The sequence below is a fragment of the Diceros bicornis genome, chromosome X (assembly GCF_020826845.1).
Source record: "Diceros bicornis minor isolate mBicDic1 chromosome X, mDicBic1.mat.cur, whole genome shotgun sequence".
NCBI classification, from domain to species: domain Eukaryota; kingdom Metazoa; phylum Chordata; class Mammalia; order Perissodactyla; family Rhinocerotidae; genus Diceros; species Diceros bicornis.
Genome location: NC_080781.1, coordinates 62097015 through 62115098, shown reverse-complemented (window position 1 = coordinate 62115098; position 18084 = coordinate 62097015). Strand labels below are relative to the sequence as shown.

General features: G+C 41.8%; 1 protein-coding gene across 1 annotated transcript in view; it reads right to left on the bottom strand.

Moving 5' to 3' along the window:
- Nucleotides 1–16689: 16689 nt before the first annotated feature.
- The window catches only part of YIPF6 (Yip1 domain family member 6), a 69235-nt gene continuing 67840 nt past the window's right edge, over nt 16690–18084 (bottom strand). Inside the window, exon 7 of the mRNA XM_058536062.1 lies at nt 16690–16756. Coding sequence (XP_058392045.1) covers nt 16749–16756 — 8 coding nt within the window. The 3' untranslated portion in view covers nt 16690–16748. The remainder of the gene's footprint in view (nt 16757–18084) is intronic.

The following is an 18084-nucleotide window of genomic DNA, read 5'->3' as shown; positions in this document are numbered from 1 at the left end:
CCAATCCTATTTTGGCAGTTAACAGTGAACACTCAGGTGTCTGTGATCTGTTTTCCCTGCAGCCAATAAGAGAGGAGTGGCTCCATACATTCAGGACTCCCTTCCTCGGGGAGAGAAGTCAAGATGGCAGCATAGGCAGACTCTGAACTCACCTCCTCCCATGGACACAGCCAATTTACAACTACTCATGGAAAAATTACCCCTGAGAGAGAACTGAAAACTGGATAAGAGGAACTCCTGCAACAAACGACAATCCTAATTGAGGTGGAAGAGGCAGAAATTCCCTTCTGGAGAGAAAAAATGCCACCTTCACTAGCCGCAGCACTTCACGGCTGCTCAGGAGCAGCCCAAATGTATGCAGCCCTCCCCGGAGGAGTGGGGTGCTAAGCCAGGGAGCACTCCCACTGTAGGCATTTTTTGGACCCAGCACAATTGAGATGAATGGCATAATATCTGACTTTGCTTGCTACTAAAACATTGGGGAGTACCCCCAGAAAAGCTGGTTCACAAAGACATTAAAACCGGCTCTTAAAATGCCCATGCACAAACTCACCCATTTCAGAAATCAACCTAAAATCACCAGAAAGAAAGGTGCACAGTCCTTTGGTGAAAAGAGACTCACCTGATAGGCTCTGAGTGGATCTCGGTGAGAGGTGAGACCTGTCCAGGGACTGGGACAATGGCAGCAGCCATTGTAGTGGCCTGGTGTGGGCATGCTGACACAGATGCTGGCAGATGCCGTTGGAATACTCACTGGGGCCTGCTAGCCCAGGGTTTGCCCCACCCACTAGAGCACCAAATTAACACAGCTCAACCAGGGCAGGCAGCCCACCCTAGGAATTGGCCCCACCCAAGAACAAGCCCACAGGGAACTTGTGGGCCTGCTAAGTGAACTGCCTGGATTCTCTGCAGCCTGGGGGTGTGGGTCCACCTCTGTGGGGCAGAGCACGCGCAAGAAGAAGGTGGAGAGTGTGGAGTGGTGGTGGAGTGTGTCGGGCTCCCACCTTGGAGAGACTGGATCCAATCAGGAGGTCGGGGCATGCACATGGGGTAGGACGGTGTGGAGTGTGCGTGTGGACCTGTGGGTGGCAGGGCTTGTCTGCTGCAGAAGACTTGTGCTTCTCAAAGACCCCTATAGGGGGTTTTCCCCACCTTCCAAAGCCTGAAACAATTGGGTGCTCCCATGCCTGAGGCCAGCCCCACACAGCTGCAATCCTCAGAGAGCTGACAAGAGACCTAAAAGCTGGAGGTTTATAGCAATTGTAAGCCCCTGAACCTAACAACCTGTCACACTGGGGGCCAACTCACTTAATAGAAATACTGTAACATGAATGAGCTATTAGAACTTGCAGCCAACTGTGCTGGGGCTCCCCACACCCGATAAAGAGACTGAAGGGCCCACAACAACTACAAGCAGCTGAGCATTACAACAGCTGGCCAGGGGCATAGCTCAGCCTCCCTGGGCACCTACGGGAAGAGCAACCATGCCACAACAGAAAGACACACGTAGCCCACATAGGGGTCGCTACTGGAATATTTGGAACTGGTGACGAGAGGGAAGCACACTGCTGGGCCTCATAAGCATCACTTATATAAGGTCACCTCTCTAAGAACAGGAGATGTAGCTGACCTACCTAATACATAGACACAAGCACAGGGAAAGAGGCAAAATGAGGAGGCAAAGGAATATGTTCCAAGTAATGGAACAGGACAAAACCCCAGAAAAGGAACTAAGTGAAACAGAAATGAGCAACCTACCCAACAGAGAGTTCAAACAAAGAGTGTTAGGATGCTCACTGATCTTGGGAGAAGAATGGATGAACTCAGTGAGAACATCAATAAAGAAATGGAAGATATAAAAAAGAACCAATCAGAAATGAAGACTACAATACTGGAAATGAAAAATTCACTAGAGGGACTCAAAAGCAGAGTAGAATATACAGAGGAAAGGATCCACGAGCTGGATGAAAGACTAGAAGAAATCACCTAAGCTGAACAGGTAAAAGAAAAAAGAATTAAAAAGAGTGAGGACAGTCTAAGGGACCTCTGGGACAACATCAAGTGGACTAACATTCATGTTATAAGTGTCCCAGAAGGAGAAGAGTGAGACAAAGGGGCAGAGAATCTATTTCAAGAAATAATAGATGAAAACTTCCCTAATGGAAGGAAGGAAGCAGACATCCAGGTACAGGAAGCACAGAGAGCACCAAACAAGATAAACCCAAAGAGGCCCACACCAAGACACATGATAATTAAAATGTCCAGAATTAAAGATAAAGAGAGAATCCTAAAAGCCACAAGAGAAAGACAAGTGACATACAAAGGAAACCCCATAAGGCTATCAGCTGACTTCTCAGCAGAAACCTTACAGGCTAGAAGAGAGTGGCACGATATATTTAAAGTGCTAAAAGGAAAAAACCTACAGTCAAGACTACTCTACCCAGCAAGGTTATCATTCAAAATGGAAGGAGAGATAAAAAGTTTCCCACACAAACAAAAATTAAAGGAGTTTTTCACCAAGAAACTGGTACTACAAGAATGCTAAAGAGACTTATTTAAGGGGAAAAGAGAAGACCACAAATAGGAAAGATTATCTATTTCCATGATAAGAGCGTAATGGATACAAATGCACAAAAAAAGAGGTTAGATATGATATCAAAATGTAAAATGTGGGAGGAAGGGAATTAAAGAGTAGAGCTTCCAGAGGTCAAACTAAAGAGACCATCAATATAGATTGCTATATACTTAGGTTACTGTATATGAACCCCATGGTAATCACAAACCAGAAACCTATAACAAATACACAAAATACTAAGAGAAAGCAGTCCAAACATAATACTAAAGAAAGCCATCCAACCACAAGGGAAGAGAGCAAGAGAAGAAAAAAGAAACAGAGAGGAACTCCTAAAACACCAAGAAAAAAAAAGTTAAAAAATGGCAGTAAGGGGGCCGGCCCGGTGGCGCAAGCGGTTAAGTGCGCGCGCTCCGCTGCGGCGGCCCGGGGTTCGCTGGTTCGGATCCCGGGCGCGCACCGAAGTACTGCTTGGTAAGCCATGCTGTGGCGGCGTCCCATATAAAGTGGAGGAAGATAGGCACCGATGTTAGCCCAGGGCCGTCTTCCTCAGCAAAAAAAGAGGAGGATTGGCGGATGTTAGCTCAGGGCTGATCTCCTCACAAAAAAAAAAAAAAAAAAAATGGCAGTAAGTACATACTTAAAAATAGCTATTTTAAAGGTCAATGGACTAAATGCTCCAATTAAAAGGCATAGGGTGGCTGATTGGATGAAAAAACAAGACCTATACATATGCTGCATACAAGAGACACACTGCAGACCTAAAGACACTCACAAACTGAAACTGAAGGGATGGAAAAAGATACTCCACGCAAATGGCAAAGAAAAGAAAGTGGGGGTAGCAATACTCATATCAGACAAAATAGACTTTAAAACAAAAACTGTGACAAGAGACAAAGAAGGGCACTACATAACGATCAAGGGAACAATCCAAGAAGAGGATATAACACTTGCAAATATCTACGTACCCAATGTAGGAGCACCTAAATATATAAAGCACTTATTAACAGACATATAAAGACAAATATACAGTAACAAATAATAGTAGGGGACTTTAACACTCCACTTACACCAACGGATAGATCATCCAAACAGAAGATAAATAAGGAAACATTGGCCTTAAATGACACACTAGAACAGATGGACCCAGTAGATATATACAGAACCTTCCATCCAAAAACTGAAGAATACACATTCTTTTCAAATGCACATGCAACATTCTCCAGGATTGATCACATATTAGGCCACAAAACAAGTCTCTGTAAATTTAAGAAGATTGAAATAATACCAAGCATCTTTTCTGACCACAACGATATGAAACTAGAAATCAACTATAGGAAGAAAATCAGAAAAGCCACAAATATGTGGAGCTTAAACAAAATGCTACTGAACAACGATTGGGTCAATGAAGAAATCAAAAAATACCTGGAGACAAATGAAAATGAAAATACGACATGTTAGAATTTATGGGATACAGCAAAAGAGGTCCTAAGAGGAAAGTTTATAGCAATACAGGCCTATCTCAACAAACCAGAAAAATCTCAAATAAACAATCTAACAATGCACCTAAAGGAACTGGAAAAAGATGAACAGACAAAGCCCCAAATCAGTAGAAGAAGGGAAATTATAAAAATCAGAGCAGAAATAAATGAAATAGAGACTAAAAAAAAAATAGAAAAATTAATGAAACAAAGAGCTGGTTCTTGAAAGATAAACAAGACTGACAAACCTTTAACTAGACTCACGAAGAAAAAAAGAGAGAAGGCTCAAATAAGCAAAGTTCAGAAATGAAAGACAAGAAATTACAACAGACACCTCTGAAATACAAAAGATTATAAGAGAATACTATGAAAAGCTATATGCCAACAAATTGGACCATCTGGAAGAAATGGATACATTCGTAGAATCATACAACCTTCCAAAACTGGATCAAGAAAAAATAGAGAATTTGAATAGACCAATCACCAGTAAGGAGATCGAAAGAGTAATCAAAAACCTCCCCCAAAATAAAAGTCCAGGACCAGACGCCTTCCCTGGTGAATTCTACCAAACATTCAAAGAAGACTTAATACCTATCCTTCTCAAACTCTTCCAAAAAATTGAGCAGTGGGGGGAGGAAGGTCCCTAACTCATTCTATGGAGCTGACATTACCCTGAAACCAAAACCAGACAAAGAAAACACAAAAAAAGAAAATTACAGGACAATATCACTGAGAACATTGATGCCAAAATCCTCAACAAAATACTAGCAAAATGAATACAACAATATATTAAAAAGATTATATACCATGATCAGGTGGGATTTATTCCAGGTATGCAGGGATGGTTCAACATTCCCAAATCAATCAAGGTGATACACCACATTAATAAAATGAAGACTAAAAATCACATGATCATCTCAATAGACGCAGAGAAAGTATTTGACAAGATACAACATCCATTTATGATAAAAACTCTGAAAATGGTTGGGTATAGAAGGAAAGTACCTCAACATAATAAAGCCCATATAGGACAAACCCACAGCTAATATCATCCTCTATGGTGAAAAACTGAAAGCTATCCCTCTAAGAACAGGAATCAGACAAGGATGCCCACTCTCACCACTCCTATGTAACATAGTATTGGAAGTCCTAGCCAGAGCAATCAGTCAAGAAAAAGAAATAAAAGGGATCCAAATCAGAAAGGAAGATGTGAAACTGTCACTATTTGCAGATGACATGATTTTCTATATAGAAAACCCTAAAGAATCCACCAAAAAATTTTTAGAAGTAATAAACAAATATGTTAAAGTTGCAGGATACCAAATCAACATACAAAAATCAGTTGCATTTCTATACACTAACAATGAACTAGCAGAAAGAGAAATTAAGAATACAATCCCATTTACAATTGCAACAAAAAGAATAAAATACCTAGGAATAAACTTAACCAAACAGGTGAAAGATGTGTACACTGAAAACTATGAAACATTGCTGAAAGAAATTGAAGAAGACACAAAGAAATGGAAAGATATTCCGTGCTCTCGGATTGGAAGAATTAACATACTTAAGATGTCCATGCTTCCTAAAGCAATCTACAGATTCAACGCAATCCCTATCAAAGTTCCAACAACATTTTTCACAGAAATACAACAAAGAGGCCTAAAATTTATATGAAACAACAAAAGACCCCGAATAGCTAAAGGAATCCTGAGAAAAAAGAACAAAGCTGGAGGTATCACACTCCCTGATTTCAAAATATACTACAAACCTATAGTAACCAAAACAGCATGGTACTGGCACAGAAACAGACACACAGATCAATGGAACAGAATCGAAAGCCCGGAAATAAACCCACACATCTATGGACAGCTAATCTTTGACAAAGGAGCCAAGAACATACAATAGAGAAAGGAAAGTCTCTTCAACAAATGGTTTTGGGAAAACTGGACAGCCACATGCAAAAAAATGAAAGTAGACCCTTACCTTACACCATATACACAAATGAACTCAAAATGGATTAAAGACTTTAATGTAAGACCTGAAACCATGAACTTATAGAAGAAAACATAGGCAGTACACACTTTGACATCGGTCTTAGATGCATATTTTCAAGCACCATGTCTGATCAGGCAAGAGAAACAATAGAAAAAATAAACAAATGGGACTACATCAAACTAAAAAGCTTCTGCACAGCAAAGGAAACCATCAGTAAAATGAAAAGACAATCTAACAATTGGGAGAAGATATTTGCAAACCATACATCTGATAAGGGGTTAATCTCCAAAATATATAAAGAACACATGCATCTCAACAACAAAAAATCTAACAACCCGATTAAAAAATGGGCAAAAGACCTGAACAGACATTTCTCCAAAGAAGATATACAGATGGCCAACAGGTTTATGAAAAGTTGTTCAACGTCATTAGCCATCAGGGAAATGCAAATCAAAACTTCAATGAGATATCACCTCACGCCTGTCAGAATGGCTATAATTAACAAGACAGGAAACAACAAGTGTTGGACAGGATGTGGAGAGAAGGGAACTCTCATACACTGCTGGTGGGAGTGCAAACTGGTGCAGTCACTATGGATAACAGTATGGAGATTCCCCCAAAAATTAAGAATAGCACTACCGTATGATCCAGCTATTCCACTGCTGGGTATTTATCCAAAGAACTTGAAAACACCAATGCATAAAGAAACATGCACCCCTGTGTTCGTTGCAGCGTTGTTCACAATAGCCAAGACTTGGAAGCAACCTAAGTGCCCATCAAGAGACAAACGGATAAAGAAGTTGTGGTATATATACACAATGGAATACTACTCAGCCAGAAGAAACGATAAAATCCAGCCATTTGTGACAACATGGATGGACATGGAGGGTATTAGACAAAGTGAAATAAGTCAGAGGGAGAAGGTCAAATACCACATGATCTCACTCATTAAGTAGTAGATAAAAACAACAACAAACACATGGAGACAGAGATTGGATTGGTGGTTACCAGAGTGGAAGAGGGGAGGGAGGACGGCAAAAGGGATGATTAGGCACATGTGTGTGGTGATGGATTGTAATTAGTATTTGGGTGGTGAACATGAGAACATGATGTAATCCATGCAGAAATAGAAGTATAGTGATGTACACCTGAAATTTATGCAATGTTATAAACCAATGTTACCACAATAAACAAAACATTTAAAAAATAAAAAAAAGACTCCCTTCCTTACATATCCCTGGATTTGAAAGGGGTGGAGCTTTCTTCTATTCAAGAGCAGAGGTGCCCCAGTCTTCCTCAAGGCTATAGGTTGACCATAAACTACCTGCTCATGAGGTCAGAGTCAGCCCAGTGGAGTCATTTTCCAAAGGGTCCAGAGGCAATACAGCTATAGCAGATAACCACAAATATAGTCTAGAACAATCAGTGCCATTACTAGGAAAAACAAGTTTGAAGTGTGAGATAAGGACAAAAATGAAAGTATTGAAAAGTCAGAAGTGTCCAGAATGAGATATGAAGTATGAGCAAGGTGAGGAAAGTGGTCCAGAACTAACTCTGTCAATGGTATGTGCTGATGTTCCCCTTTCATATGGTGCATAGGATATGTTGTAAAGATAGATATGAGAGCTCAAGAGAACCACCAAGCTCAAATCCCTTTTGGAATGAGATGGAGTCTAGAAAATAAGTAGAGGCTACTTAAACACATTTGTTCCTTCATTCTCAGGCTTTTGCTTGGCTAGCTGGGGCTGGAGCTGGTTTGGTTCCTTGGAAGTTTGCAAGGCATTGTGAGGGGTGCTTAAGAGGAGATCTGGGCTCTTATGACCATCCCTCTGTCCCATATACCTCCACTGGAGTCTATTCAATAAACCTGGAAGTCCAGAGTCCCCGGTAACCATATACTTTGGCTCTCAATTCCTGAGGGTTTGAAGTGTACAGGAGTCTAAGTGGACTGGGCCTAGTAAAGACTAGTGAAAGACTGGATGGATGTACACAGAATGAGGGCTGAAGGCAGAAAACAATGGGATTTATTCAGTCACTCAACAAATATTGAGTATCCTCTGTGTGCCAAGCACTGTTGAGGTGTTAGGGATATTGGGAAAGAAGGACAGTAAACAAATAGACAAATAAACAGATATATAAATTTATGTATGTAAAGTGAATAAAAATAGAATAGGGCCACATAACTGAGATCGATGGCAGGGAAACTATTTCAGATTGGGTCACTCCTAGAGGAAGTGGTATTTGATCAGAGGCCTAAATTAAGTGAGGGAGGAAGCCATGTGAACATCTTGGGGAAGTTTGTTCCAGTCCAAGTAAACAGCAATTGCAAAGGCACTGAGGCAGAAAAATGAGCTTGATCCTTTCAAGGAAAGTAAGACAAAGCTGACTGAGCAAGAGAGAGAGAGAGAGAGGATTGGAGAATTAGGCAGGGTCCAGATCGCAAAGGGCCCTGTGGGCCATGGGAGAACTTGAGTTTTATTTTAAATGTAATTTTAAGAAGCCATAACATGCAGGGTATTAACTAAGAAAGTGACATAATAAGGTTAAAAAATTTTAAAAGAGCATTCTGGCTGCTGTGGGAGAAAGTATTATAGGGGGCCAAGAGTAAAAGAAGGGAGCTCAGTTAAGAGACTACTACTGGTGAGAGATAATGGTGGCCTGTACTAGGGTGGTAGCAGTGGAGATGGTGAGAAGTGGTCAGATTCAGGACATATTCTGAAGTAAAGCTGATAGGTGTTGCTGTTGGATTGGATTAGGAGCTTGAGGGAAAGAGAGAATTCAAAGATGTCTCTGGTCTGAGAAACTGAGTGAATAGTGGCATCACTTATCATTGGGATAGGCTGGGGGAGAAACATGTTTAAGGTTGGAGAAATAGGAGCTGTTTTTTCTAACACAGTTGTGATGCCTACTAGATATCCAAATGGAGCTATCAAGTGTACAGTTAGATATACAACTCTGGAGCTTAGTGGAGAGGGTCAGAGCTAGAGATATAAATCTGGGAGTCATCAGTGCATAGATATTGAAAGACATGAAACTAGATGAGATCAGCCAGGGAGTGAATGTAGAAAAAAGAAGTCTGAAAACTGAATCCTGAGTCACTCTAACATTTTGAGATCAGAAAGAGAATTTGGAGCAATCAAAGGGGACTGAGAAAAGGTGGGCAGTGAGAAGGGAAGAAAACCAAGAGAGTGTGATTTCTCATAAGCCAAGCAAAGCAAGTGTTTCAAGGGAGACAAAGTACTGAACTGTGTCAAATGTTTCTAAATCCATTGGATTTAGCAAGATGGTCTTGTGGACCTTAACAAAAGCCTGAGAAAAGGGTTAAAGAAAGAATTAGAGATGAGAAAGTGGAGCCAGAAATTACAGACAGTTCTTTGTTGTGCTTCACCACAGAGGATAGCAGCGAATTTGGGAGCAGTTGGCAGTGGACATGGAGTACAGAGAAGCATATTGATAAGCTGATGGGACTGATCCAGAAGACAGGAAAATATTGATGAATTCAAGAGAAAGAGAGGGTCTATTTACAGAAGCAAGGTCCTTGAATAGGCAGGAGGGACTGAGGTCCAGTTCACAGTGGAGGGATAGACTTGTGAGAGTGGCATAGTGAGTACATCCTTTGTATTCAAAGGAAAGGCAGAGAGTATGAGCACAGATGTCAGGAAAGTGATTGATCTGGTTGTTGGAAGGTGAGCTACTTCTCTTCTGATTGCTTCTCTTTAGCCAAAAAATAAGAAGTGAGGTTATCGCTAAGAGTAGGGAGAGGGAAAGGCGTTGGAGTTTTGAGAAGAGAGGAATAGGTGTGAAATGGTGATCTAGACGAATCAGAGAGTGAATGGCTAGGAAAATGTTGTTTGATTGTCAGGAACCTTAAGGGGCTCAAGTATTGTGGTCATGAATTTAAAGTGAGACCATTCAACATAGCTTTATTTTCCCTCCAGCCATGTTTAGCTATTTGAGTGCAAGCATGGAGAAAGGGGAGAATTTGGTTGAATTAGGGCACAGTGGAGGTTTTGGGGGGTCAGAGAGGTGTGGGAGCTGGAGTTGTGTTAGAGAATGTACAAAGCCAAGCAAAGAGAATGGTCCAGGTGATAATGGCCGGCTTGAATTTCCTTCTTGTGGTAACTCAGATAAGCAGAAAAGTAAGGCATGAGGGGTAGCTAATTCTGATGGTCTTTTAAAGAGTAGGTGGTCTCTCTGGCCTTCTTCCTATTCCTCAACCACAGCACACTTATTCAGATCTCAGGTTGTTTGGCACTTGCTGTCCTCTCTCCTGGAAGACTCTTCTCCCATGGCTTGCCACGTCGCTGCATTCAGGACGTCATTCAAATGTCAGCATCTCAGAGAAGCCTTCTCTGACCACTGTTTCCAAAATAGCACCCCCTCTTCAAGTCATAATCTATCTCTTTACTCTGCTTTATTTTTCTTCCCAGCACTTATGCCCATCTGACACATCTTTACTTAATTATTCATTTATTGTGTCTCTCCCATTACCAGAGTGTCCTGCTACATGAGAAATGAGAGAGGGACTTTGTTTTGTTTACTGTTGTATCCCCAGTGCCTAGCACAGCATCTGCCACATATTTAGTGCTCAATTAACATTTGTGGAATAAATAAATGAATGATCAGTTCTTATTATAGCCTCCTTCTTTGGATTGGTCTCTTGAGGTGGGTAGTATTGTGACAGCCTGAAGCCAGGTGTCTACAAGGAGCTGAAGGAACCCTGTGGACCCCCTTATACACTGCTGTGAGTAGAGCTGAGGCAGCAGTGAGAGTGGCTAATGATTTCAGAGATCTGGAATGGGGCCAGAAACAGGTCCTCCTAGTTTGCATGAGGGTTGCTTTTGGAAAGGTGAGGTAGAATGTGGGGCAGGAGGAAAAAAATATCAGCTTCCCAGCATACCCACCTCCCCATTCCACTAAGCAGTATTCAATGGTAGATGAGCATCTTGCATGGTGTCATGTGCAACCTGGAGTTCTCACAGGCTATTGACCTGGCAGTACTGAGTGTGCAGGCAAATAGCAGAGATAGCATCTTTCCTCACTGAAATGGTTAGGGGTTCTAGGTAGAGGTGTTTAAGACGTCAAACTTGGTCATCAGGGAGGTCAGAGGGCTCAAGAGTCCTGTGTGTGGCAGGTAGAATGCCAGGGCATTTGAGGGCCTGGTTCAACATACTTCATCTGACGATTTATCTGAAGGAGATAAGCAGTGGACAGTAGAATGGTAGTTGGAGACCCTGGAAAAGGTACTAGATGGATGGGTTCTTGATTTAACACAGTGCGGCAGTGCTAGTCAAGAAGTTGGAGTGTCTCCTGCAGGCACCAGACAGTGGGGCAGCAGATAATGGAACTGAAGTGGCAGGGCAGGAAGTAGACTATTTTAGTCAGGTCATCTGCCCCACAGCAAATGTGGCATTGTAGCCCTGGGAAAGGAGGGGTAAAAGTATAAGACAAAGTCTCATGTTACTGTTTCCCAGGGATTTTCCCCAGTCTATCCTTGTTCCTGCATGTTTTTTGTGTCCCTCAGAACACTGGGCCAGATGCACCCCTTCCAGAAACCTCAACAAGCAGTTTGATTGTCAAGCTGTCAGGGTGGCAGTGAGGCCTGGGCAGAACACCCTTGTTGGGATCTCGAATGCTGTGCTGGTGTAGGAGTGTGCCATGAAATCTGCCAAAGCAGAGTAATCCTGAGGCTCTGCCAGACCCTGATCATCCTGGGTGTTGAGTTGTTGCTGCCTCCTAACAGGGCCTGTCAGTTCGATATGAGGCAGGGGATTCAAAATATCACCAAATGAAGAATTTCCTAAGGTGGGAGGGACAGTATCTGATTTCTCTCAGTTTTTGGTTGGTACCAGGATTACTCAGACCAGGGGCTCATTCGAGCCAGGTTCTGAGTGAAACAGAGTACCTTAGAAATAGACAATCACTCCTCGGTCCAGAGGGTCACAGAGGATAATAGTCACAAGGCCCTAGAATTTGACTGGAGTACTGCATAGGCCAGAGGACATGTATTAATCAGAGTAACACTAGCTACTGTAACAAACAACTCCTACATCCCAGGGGCTTAGTACAATAGAAGTTTATTTCTCTCTCAAGTCAGTCTGTTGAAGAGTCTGCGACTCTTCTCCAAGTGGTGACTCAAGAACCCAGCTGTTTCCATCTTGTGGCTCTACCACCTTATGTTTTTAAGGCCACTCTAGTGTTCCAGCAGCAGATGGAGACCTGAGAGTGTGAAGAATCACATACACATTACTCAAACATGTTGGCCCTGAAATGATACACATCACATCCAGTCATACTGGCAAGAACTAGTCAAATGACCTTGCCTAGATGTGGGTAAGGCTGGGAAATGGCTGGGAAGCCCCTTCTCAAAAACAACTCTACGCTATGGAAGAAAAGCCTGAACCTGTGGTCACCAGCTAGCGCTCTCTGCAACAAGATAGCCCCAGGTATATGAACTGTCCCAGTCCAACTTGAAATGCTGTCTTTCACTAGCTCTTCTCTTGCATACAAAGATAAATGGCCCACTGAGTTCAAATTTTGCAAATTCCTGGATCTACTGGAACTGTACAGTAGGATGCAATTGAGCAGAAGCAGGTAGTGATCCCACTCTGCCACTGAATCAAAGTGCTTCTTGTCTTCTTTTTCATAAATAATGAGAATGTCAACAGGAGGATCTGAGTGCCAGATAACCTCACACACAAGTTTTGCTTGAGATACTCCCTGAATCTCAAGATTCTGATTTTGAAATGGTACCTCTTTTGCAAGAGCTCAAGACCCTCAGGTGAGATTAATGGGGTAGTTGTAGTTACTTTGTAGAGCAGCTAGTCTCCATCCCTCTCAGATAATTCTTTTCTAAGATGCCTATTTGCCTAGTGAGGAAGACTGGACAGCCACTGATGTTACCCACAGGTTGCCCTAGGTGAAGGACACTGCAGGATTCTTCTGAGTCATGGATGCTTGAATTATTGACAGCACCCACGGCTCTGTATGGTTCCTATCCTGACATTCAAGGGTAAGCATGGTTTCATGGGCTCCTTCCAGCAGGAGATGTCTGTTTATCTTATCCATTCAGATTTGCTATAGTTTCAGGAAGGTTGCCTAGCTAAGTCTCTTGAAACATGGTTTGGTTTAAAAAGTAAAATGAGGAATGCCAGAGTTAACTCTGGCCTGTATCTACGGGTGGGGCCCAGACAGTGGGGTGCTAGTAAATGCAGAACAGATGGCTCTCCTGAAAAATAGACTTGATGATTTCCATAGTGCAAATACTCCCACTATGGCTGACTCCAAGCTATCAATGTTATGCCACTGAACGCAGAGTTGAGGAGAGATGCACAGTAATACACAATTATATATGTTTAGTATTTCCAACATACAGAGTATGGGGACAAAATAACTTCAAGAGTGTAGATATGAGTAAAAGGTAGTAAAATAATTAGGAAGTGTGTAGTTTTGAGCATTTATTACCTATATTTTAACACAATGTATTTAATAGTAAGTTTATATAATTTAATTTTTAATAATGACCGTGATTAATAACCAGCAAGCAAAATTTTTGAAAATTTAGCAGTCAGATCTTGTGAGCTGCTACAAGCTGGCTCTAACACACCACTGCTCTCAGCCCTCTCACCCCTGTACCATGGTTAGCCAATCGGGGTAGAGAGAGGAAAAGAAGAGTGAGCCTGGAAATGAACCATTTCCTTTTCCCAGTGGACTAAGAAATTTCCCAGCAGGGATAACAGCGTCCCCAGGACAAAGCACAAAACCTGTCCCAGGGATAAGCACAATTGTGCATGCTGGTGGCATGTATGCCCAAAAGCAGACTTTAGGGGGGGACAGCCTAAATAGCGTTGTGAACTCATTCTCAGCCTCGAGAGTGATTCATGTAAGAGCCTGAGTCATGACTTGTACTGGATGGCCCACACACACACACTGAGTCCCCAGTTTAGCCAGGCTTTCATACTAACGGTGGAGTGGCTTGGAAACTCCTAGAATTGTCCTCCCTTGGTATCATCATTCTAAGACAGGACCTATCCTATCTTAGAATCCTATGCTGGTTAATCCATTCCATTGGAAAAGGTAGAAAATAGATGTGTTGATGCCTCCTGCCCAAGGCAGCAGAAGTTTGGACATCACCTCTCTGTTCCCTACCACCCTCACACACAAAGAGCTGCCAGAAACCACACAGAATATTTTAAGAAAATGGTTGTCAGCCTGCCTAGACAGAAGTCTAATATATCAAATATGCCACTTGTTCATCCTCTCTGAGAACTGTGAGACCTAGTTGTCCATGAAGCTTTTCAATTGCACGAGGAAGCATATTTCACCTAAAACCACTTGGGCAGAAGCAGTAAGAGCACAGTGATAGTGCGGGAGTGGGGACGCAAGGAGGGAGGAGGGAACCTTCCCTCAATACCATCTTAACCAGGTGTAAGAACTCTCTCATACTGCAAGTTCTTCTATGGTTATATAGAAGGTACCCCTGGGGTCAAGGGCTCATGGTCTGGCATTTACTTCCTGCTTCTCTACATTCTTGATAGTCTCTCACTATACCCCACCACCTCAACTCAGTCCCTGTATCAGTTATCTATTACTGGGTAATAAATTACCACCAAAACTTAGTAGCTTAAAACAACAAATATATTATCTCATAGTTTCTGTGGGTCAGAAATTAAGGAGCAGCTTACCTGGGAGGTTCTGACTCAGGGTCTCTAATGTGACTGCAGTCAGGATATTGGCAGGGGCTGCTGTCACCTTAAATGCTTGCATGGGGTTGGAGGATCCACTTTCAGGATGGCTCAGTCACGTGGCTGTTGGCAGGAGTCCTCAGTTCCTCACTACATGGGCCTCTCCATAGGCTACTTGAGTGCCATCATGACATGGCAACTGACTTACCCCAGAGTGAGTGATCCAATACAGAGGAAAGTGTACTGATTTTTTATGACCTAGTCTCTGAAATCACAGAGTCACCTCTGCTTTATTCTATGCATTAGAAGCAAGTCATAAATGAATATCTCTATCTTATTCATTAGAAGAAAGACATTACAAGCATCTCACCCTCAAGGGGAGGCGAATTAGGCTCTTTAAAGAAATGAGTGGCAAAGAATTTGTAGACATATTTCAAAACTACCACAGCTCTCCCACTGCCCACAAATTATTGATATTCCTCTCAGATGCAAATTACACTCACCCCTCCCAAGGCTCCCAAAAGTCTTATCCAATTATAGCCCCAACTTGAAGTCCCAAATCTCATCATCTAAATCAGGTCCAGGCGTACTTGAGGCTCCCCGATTGTAGTTCATTAGCTATAGCTACTTAAGTACATTTCCTCTCAACTTGATTATCTGTGAAATAAAGAGACAAGTTATCTGTCCCACACACACCTAACATACAATGGTGAGAAAGCACAGGATAACCTCTACAGATGTTACTCTACAAAAAAAGGGGGAAATAGGAGGCACAAAGGAGTCACTGCTTCATAAACAATTCTGAAATCTACCTGGGAAAATTATGGAAGTTCCTTGATTAGGACTCAGTGCTACTCCTGTTGGGGAATAATTCTCCATAGCTCTTGGCTCTGCCCCCTTGGGCTCTTGGTTCCACCTTCTGGGTCATCTTTCTTTTTCCATGAAACATAGTTTGTGTTTGCAGCTGAAGAGTTTTCACAGATTTCATGCTGACATTAGAGTTTTGGGGGTCTAAAAGTCTCTTCATTTTGCAGTGACTGTGTCCCTTTCAGTCCAAGCTGAAAGTGTTTCTGTAAATATAATTATCTTTAAAACTTTGTGAGGCTTGCATGAATCTTATTAATGTTTACTCTATTACACCAAAGACTCACCCCAAAATATCTTTAAGCCTTTCCTAAAATTGGGCTTCTGCTGAGACTACTAAGGGAGGGTACCCTTAAGCTTCTTAGAAGTCCTATTGCCTGACTGAACATCTCTCTAAGACATGATCTTGGATCTTTCTGAGGTGTTAATAAAGGATTTTACAGTCACATCTTCGGCTTTACCTTTAGCCCATGCTTTCCTGAGAGTACCCTGGATGTGATCTTTGCTCCAAAGCCACTTCTTAATTTTAGCGTTAGCAACCATTTGGAGGATCTAAGAATCTTCAAAACCAGCACATCCAGACTCCTTTTTGTTTAACCGTCCTTCTTTTAGCTTATATCTCTCCTTTCACATTATACTATAAGCAGCAAGAAGAAATCAGGCAGTACCTTCAACATTTTAGCTGGACATTATCTTAGCTAGATCATCCAGTTCATTGGATACATTTTTCTACTTTCCAAATAATTTAAGGTGACAGTGTTGCTAGACTTTCTGCCACTACATAACAAAGATCTCCCTTCCTTCATTTTCCAATAACATATTTCTTACTTCTATTTAAATCCTCACTGGCAGCATCCTCAAAGTTCAGACTTCTACTAACAATCTGTTCAAGAAATATTAGCCTTTCATGAACACTCTCCTCAAATTCCCTCCAGTTTTTGCCTGATTCTCAAGCTGCTTCCACATTTTTGGATAATTATTATGATGGCATCCCACTTCCAGGTACAAAAATCTGTATTAGTTATCTATTGCTGCATAACAAATTATCCCCCCAAACTCAATGGCTTAAAACAAAAAACATTTATTATCTCAAAATTTCTGCAGGTCAGGAATTTGGGAGTGGCTCTTCTGGGAACATTGACTCAGGGTCTCTCACATGGCTGTAGACAGGATATAAGCAAGGCTGCAGTCATCTGAAGGCTTGAATAGTGATAGAGGATCTACTACTAAAATGGCTCGCTCACATGGCTGTTGGCAGAGCCGTCAGTTACTCACATGGGCCTCTCCTTAGGCTGTTTGAGTGTCCTGATGACATGGCAACTAACTTCTCCCAGAATAACTGATCCATAAGAGAAAGCTCAGAAGAAGCCATAGTGCTTTTTATGATTTAGTTTCTGAAACTGCACACTGTTACTATTGATTTATGCTATTCATTAGAAGCAAGTCCTACAGGGGAGGGGATTTAGGTTCCACCTTCTGGAGGGAAGAGTATCAAAGAATTTGTGGACATATTTTTAAATTATCATACTCCTCCTTTGCTCCCAGCATGTCATGGTTGGGGCAGGTGGGCAGAGTACTCTAACTTAAGCAAGAAAAAAGGAAGGCTCAGAGAAATTAAGTGGCTTGAATGATACTCCAAAATAGTTCTCATGAATTAGCAGGGCTTTCAACCTAGGAATGGCTAGAGATGGCCAAAATAGAGGTGAAGACAAAGGAGTCAGACAATTCTATGTCTTTGGAAAATGATGCTGTACAACACCTTCTATCTTCTCACTCAGAAAATAACTCATCTTTACTATATGACAGTTTTTACTAATGCCAGTCACCACGATAAGTGCTTTACATGCATTAGCTAAAGTAAGATTCACAAAACCCTATGAAGTAAACACTTTATCATATCCAGTTTACAGGTATGGAATCTGTGGCTCAGAATAAGGAAGAAGGAAGTAATATGATCACAGAGCTACTGGCAGAAAAGCCAAGATTCAAACCAAGGTTTGTCTAACAACTAGACTGCTTTAAACAACACACAAGGTGAAAAGTTTCCATCTTATAGATCCAAGAGAAGTTTGAGTAAAGATGTAGGATATCTGTGCTTAGCCTAACCAGCAGTAATATTATCTATGTATTTTAAGAAAATATTGCTTTAAAAGAGCAAAAACTATCATTTATTGAGCACCTGTTATTTTCTAGATGCCTAACTCATGAAAGTTCATTTCATCTTCACAACAGATATGTGAGGTAAGTATAATTAGCCCATTTTACAGATGTAGAAACACATTTTACAGATGAGGAAGCACAGAGAGAGGAAATGACTTGTTCAAAATGGCACAAATAACATAGTCATGTGTGTTTCCCAAGCCTGGGTACATGTCAGTGATTTTTATGAGCTCCATATAGCCCTTGGGCTTACTGAGGCATTGGAAAGTGCTTAACCTCACCTCAGACAGAGGTGATCCTCACGTTTTTCTCCAGTTGACATAGTGAG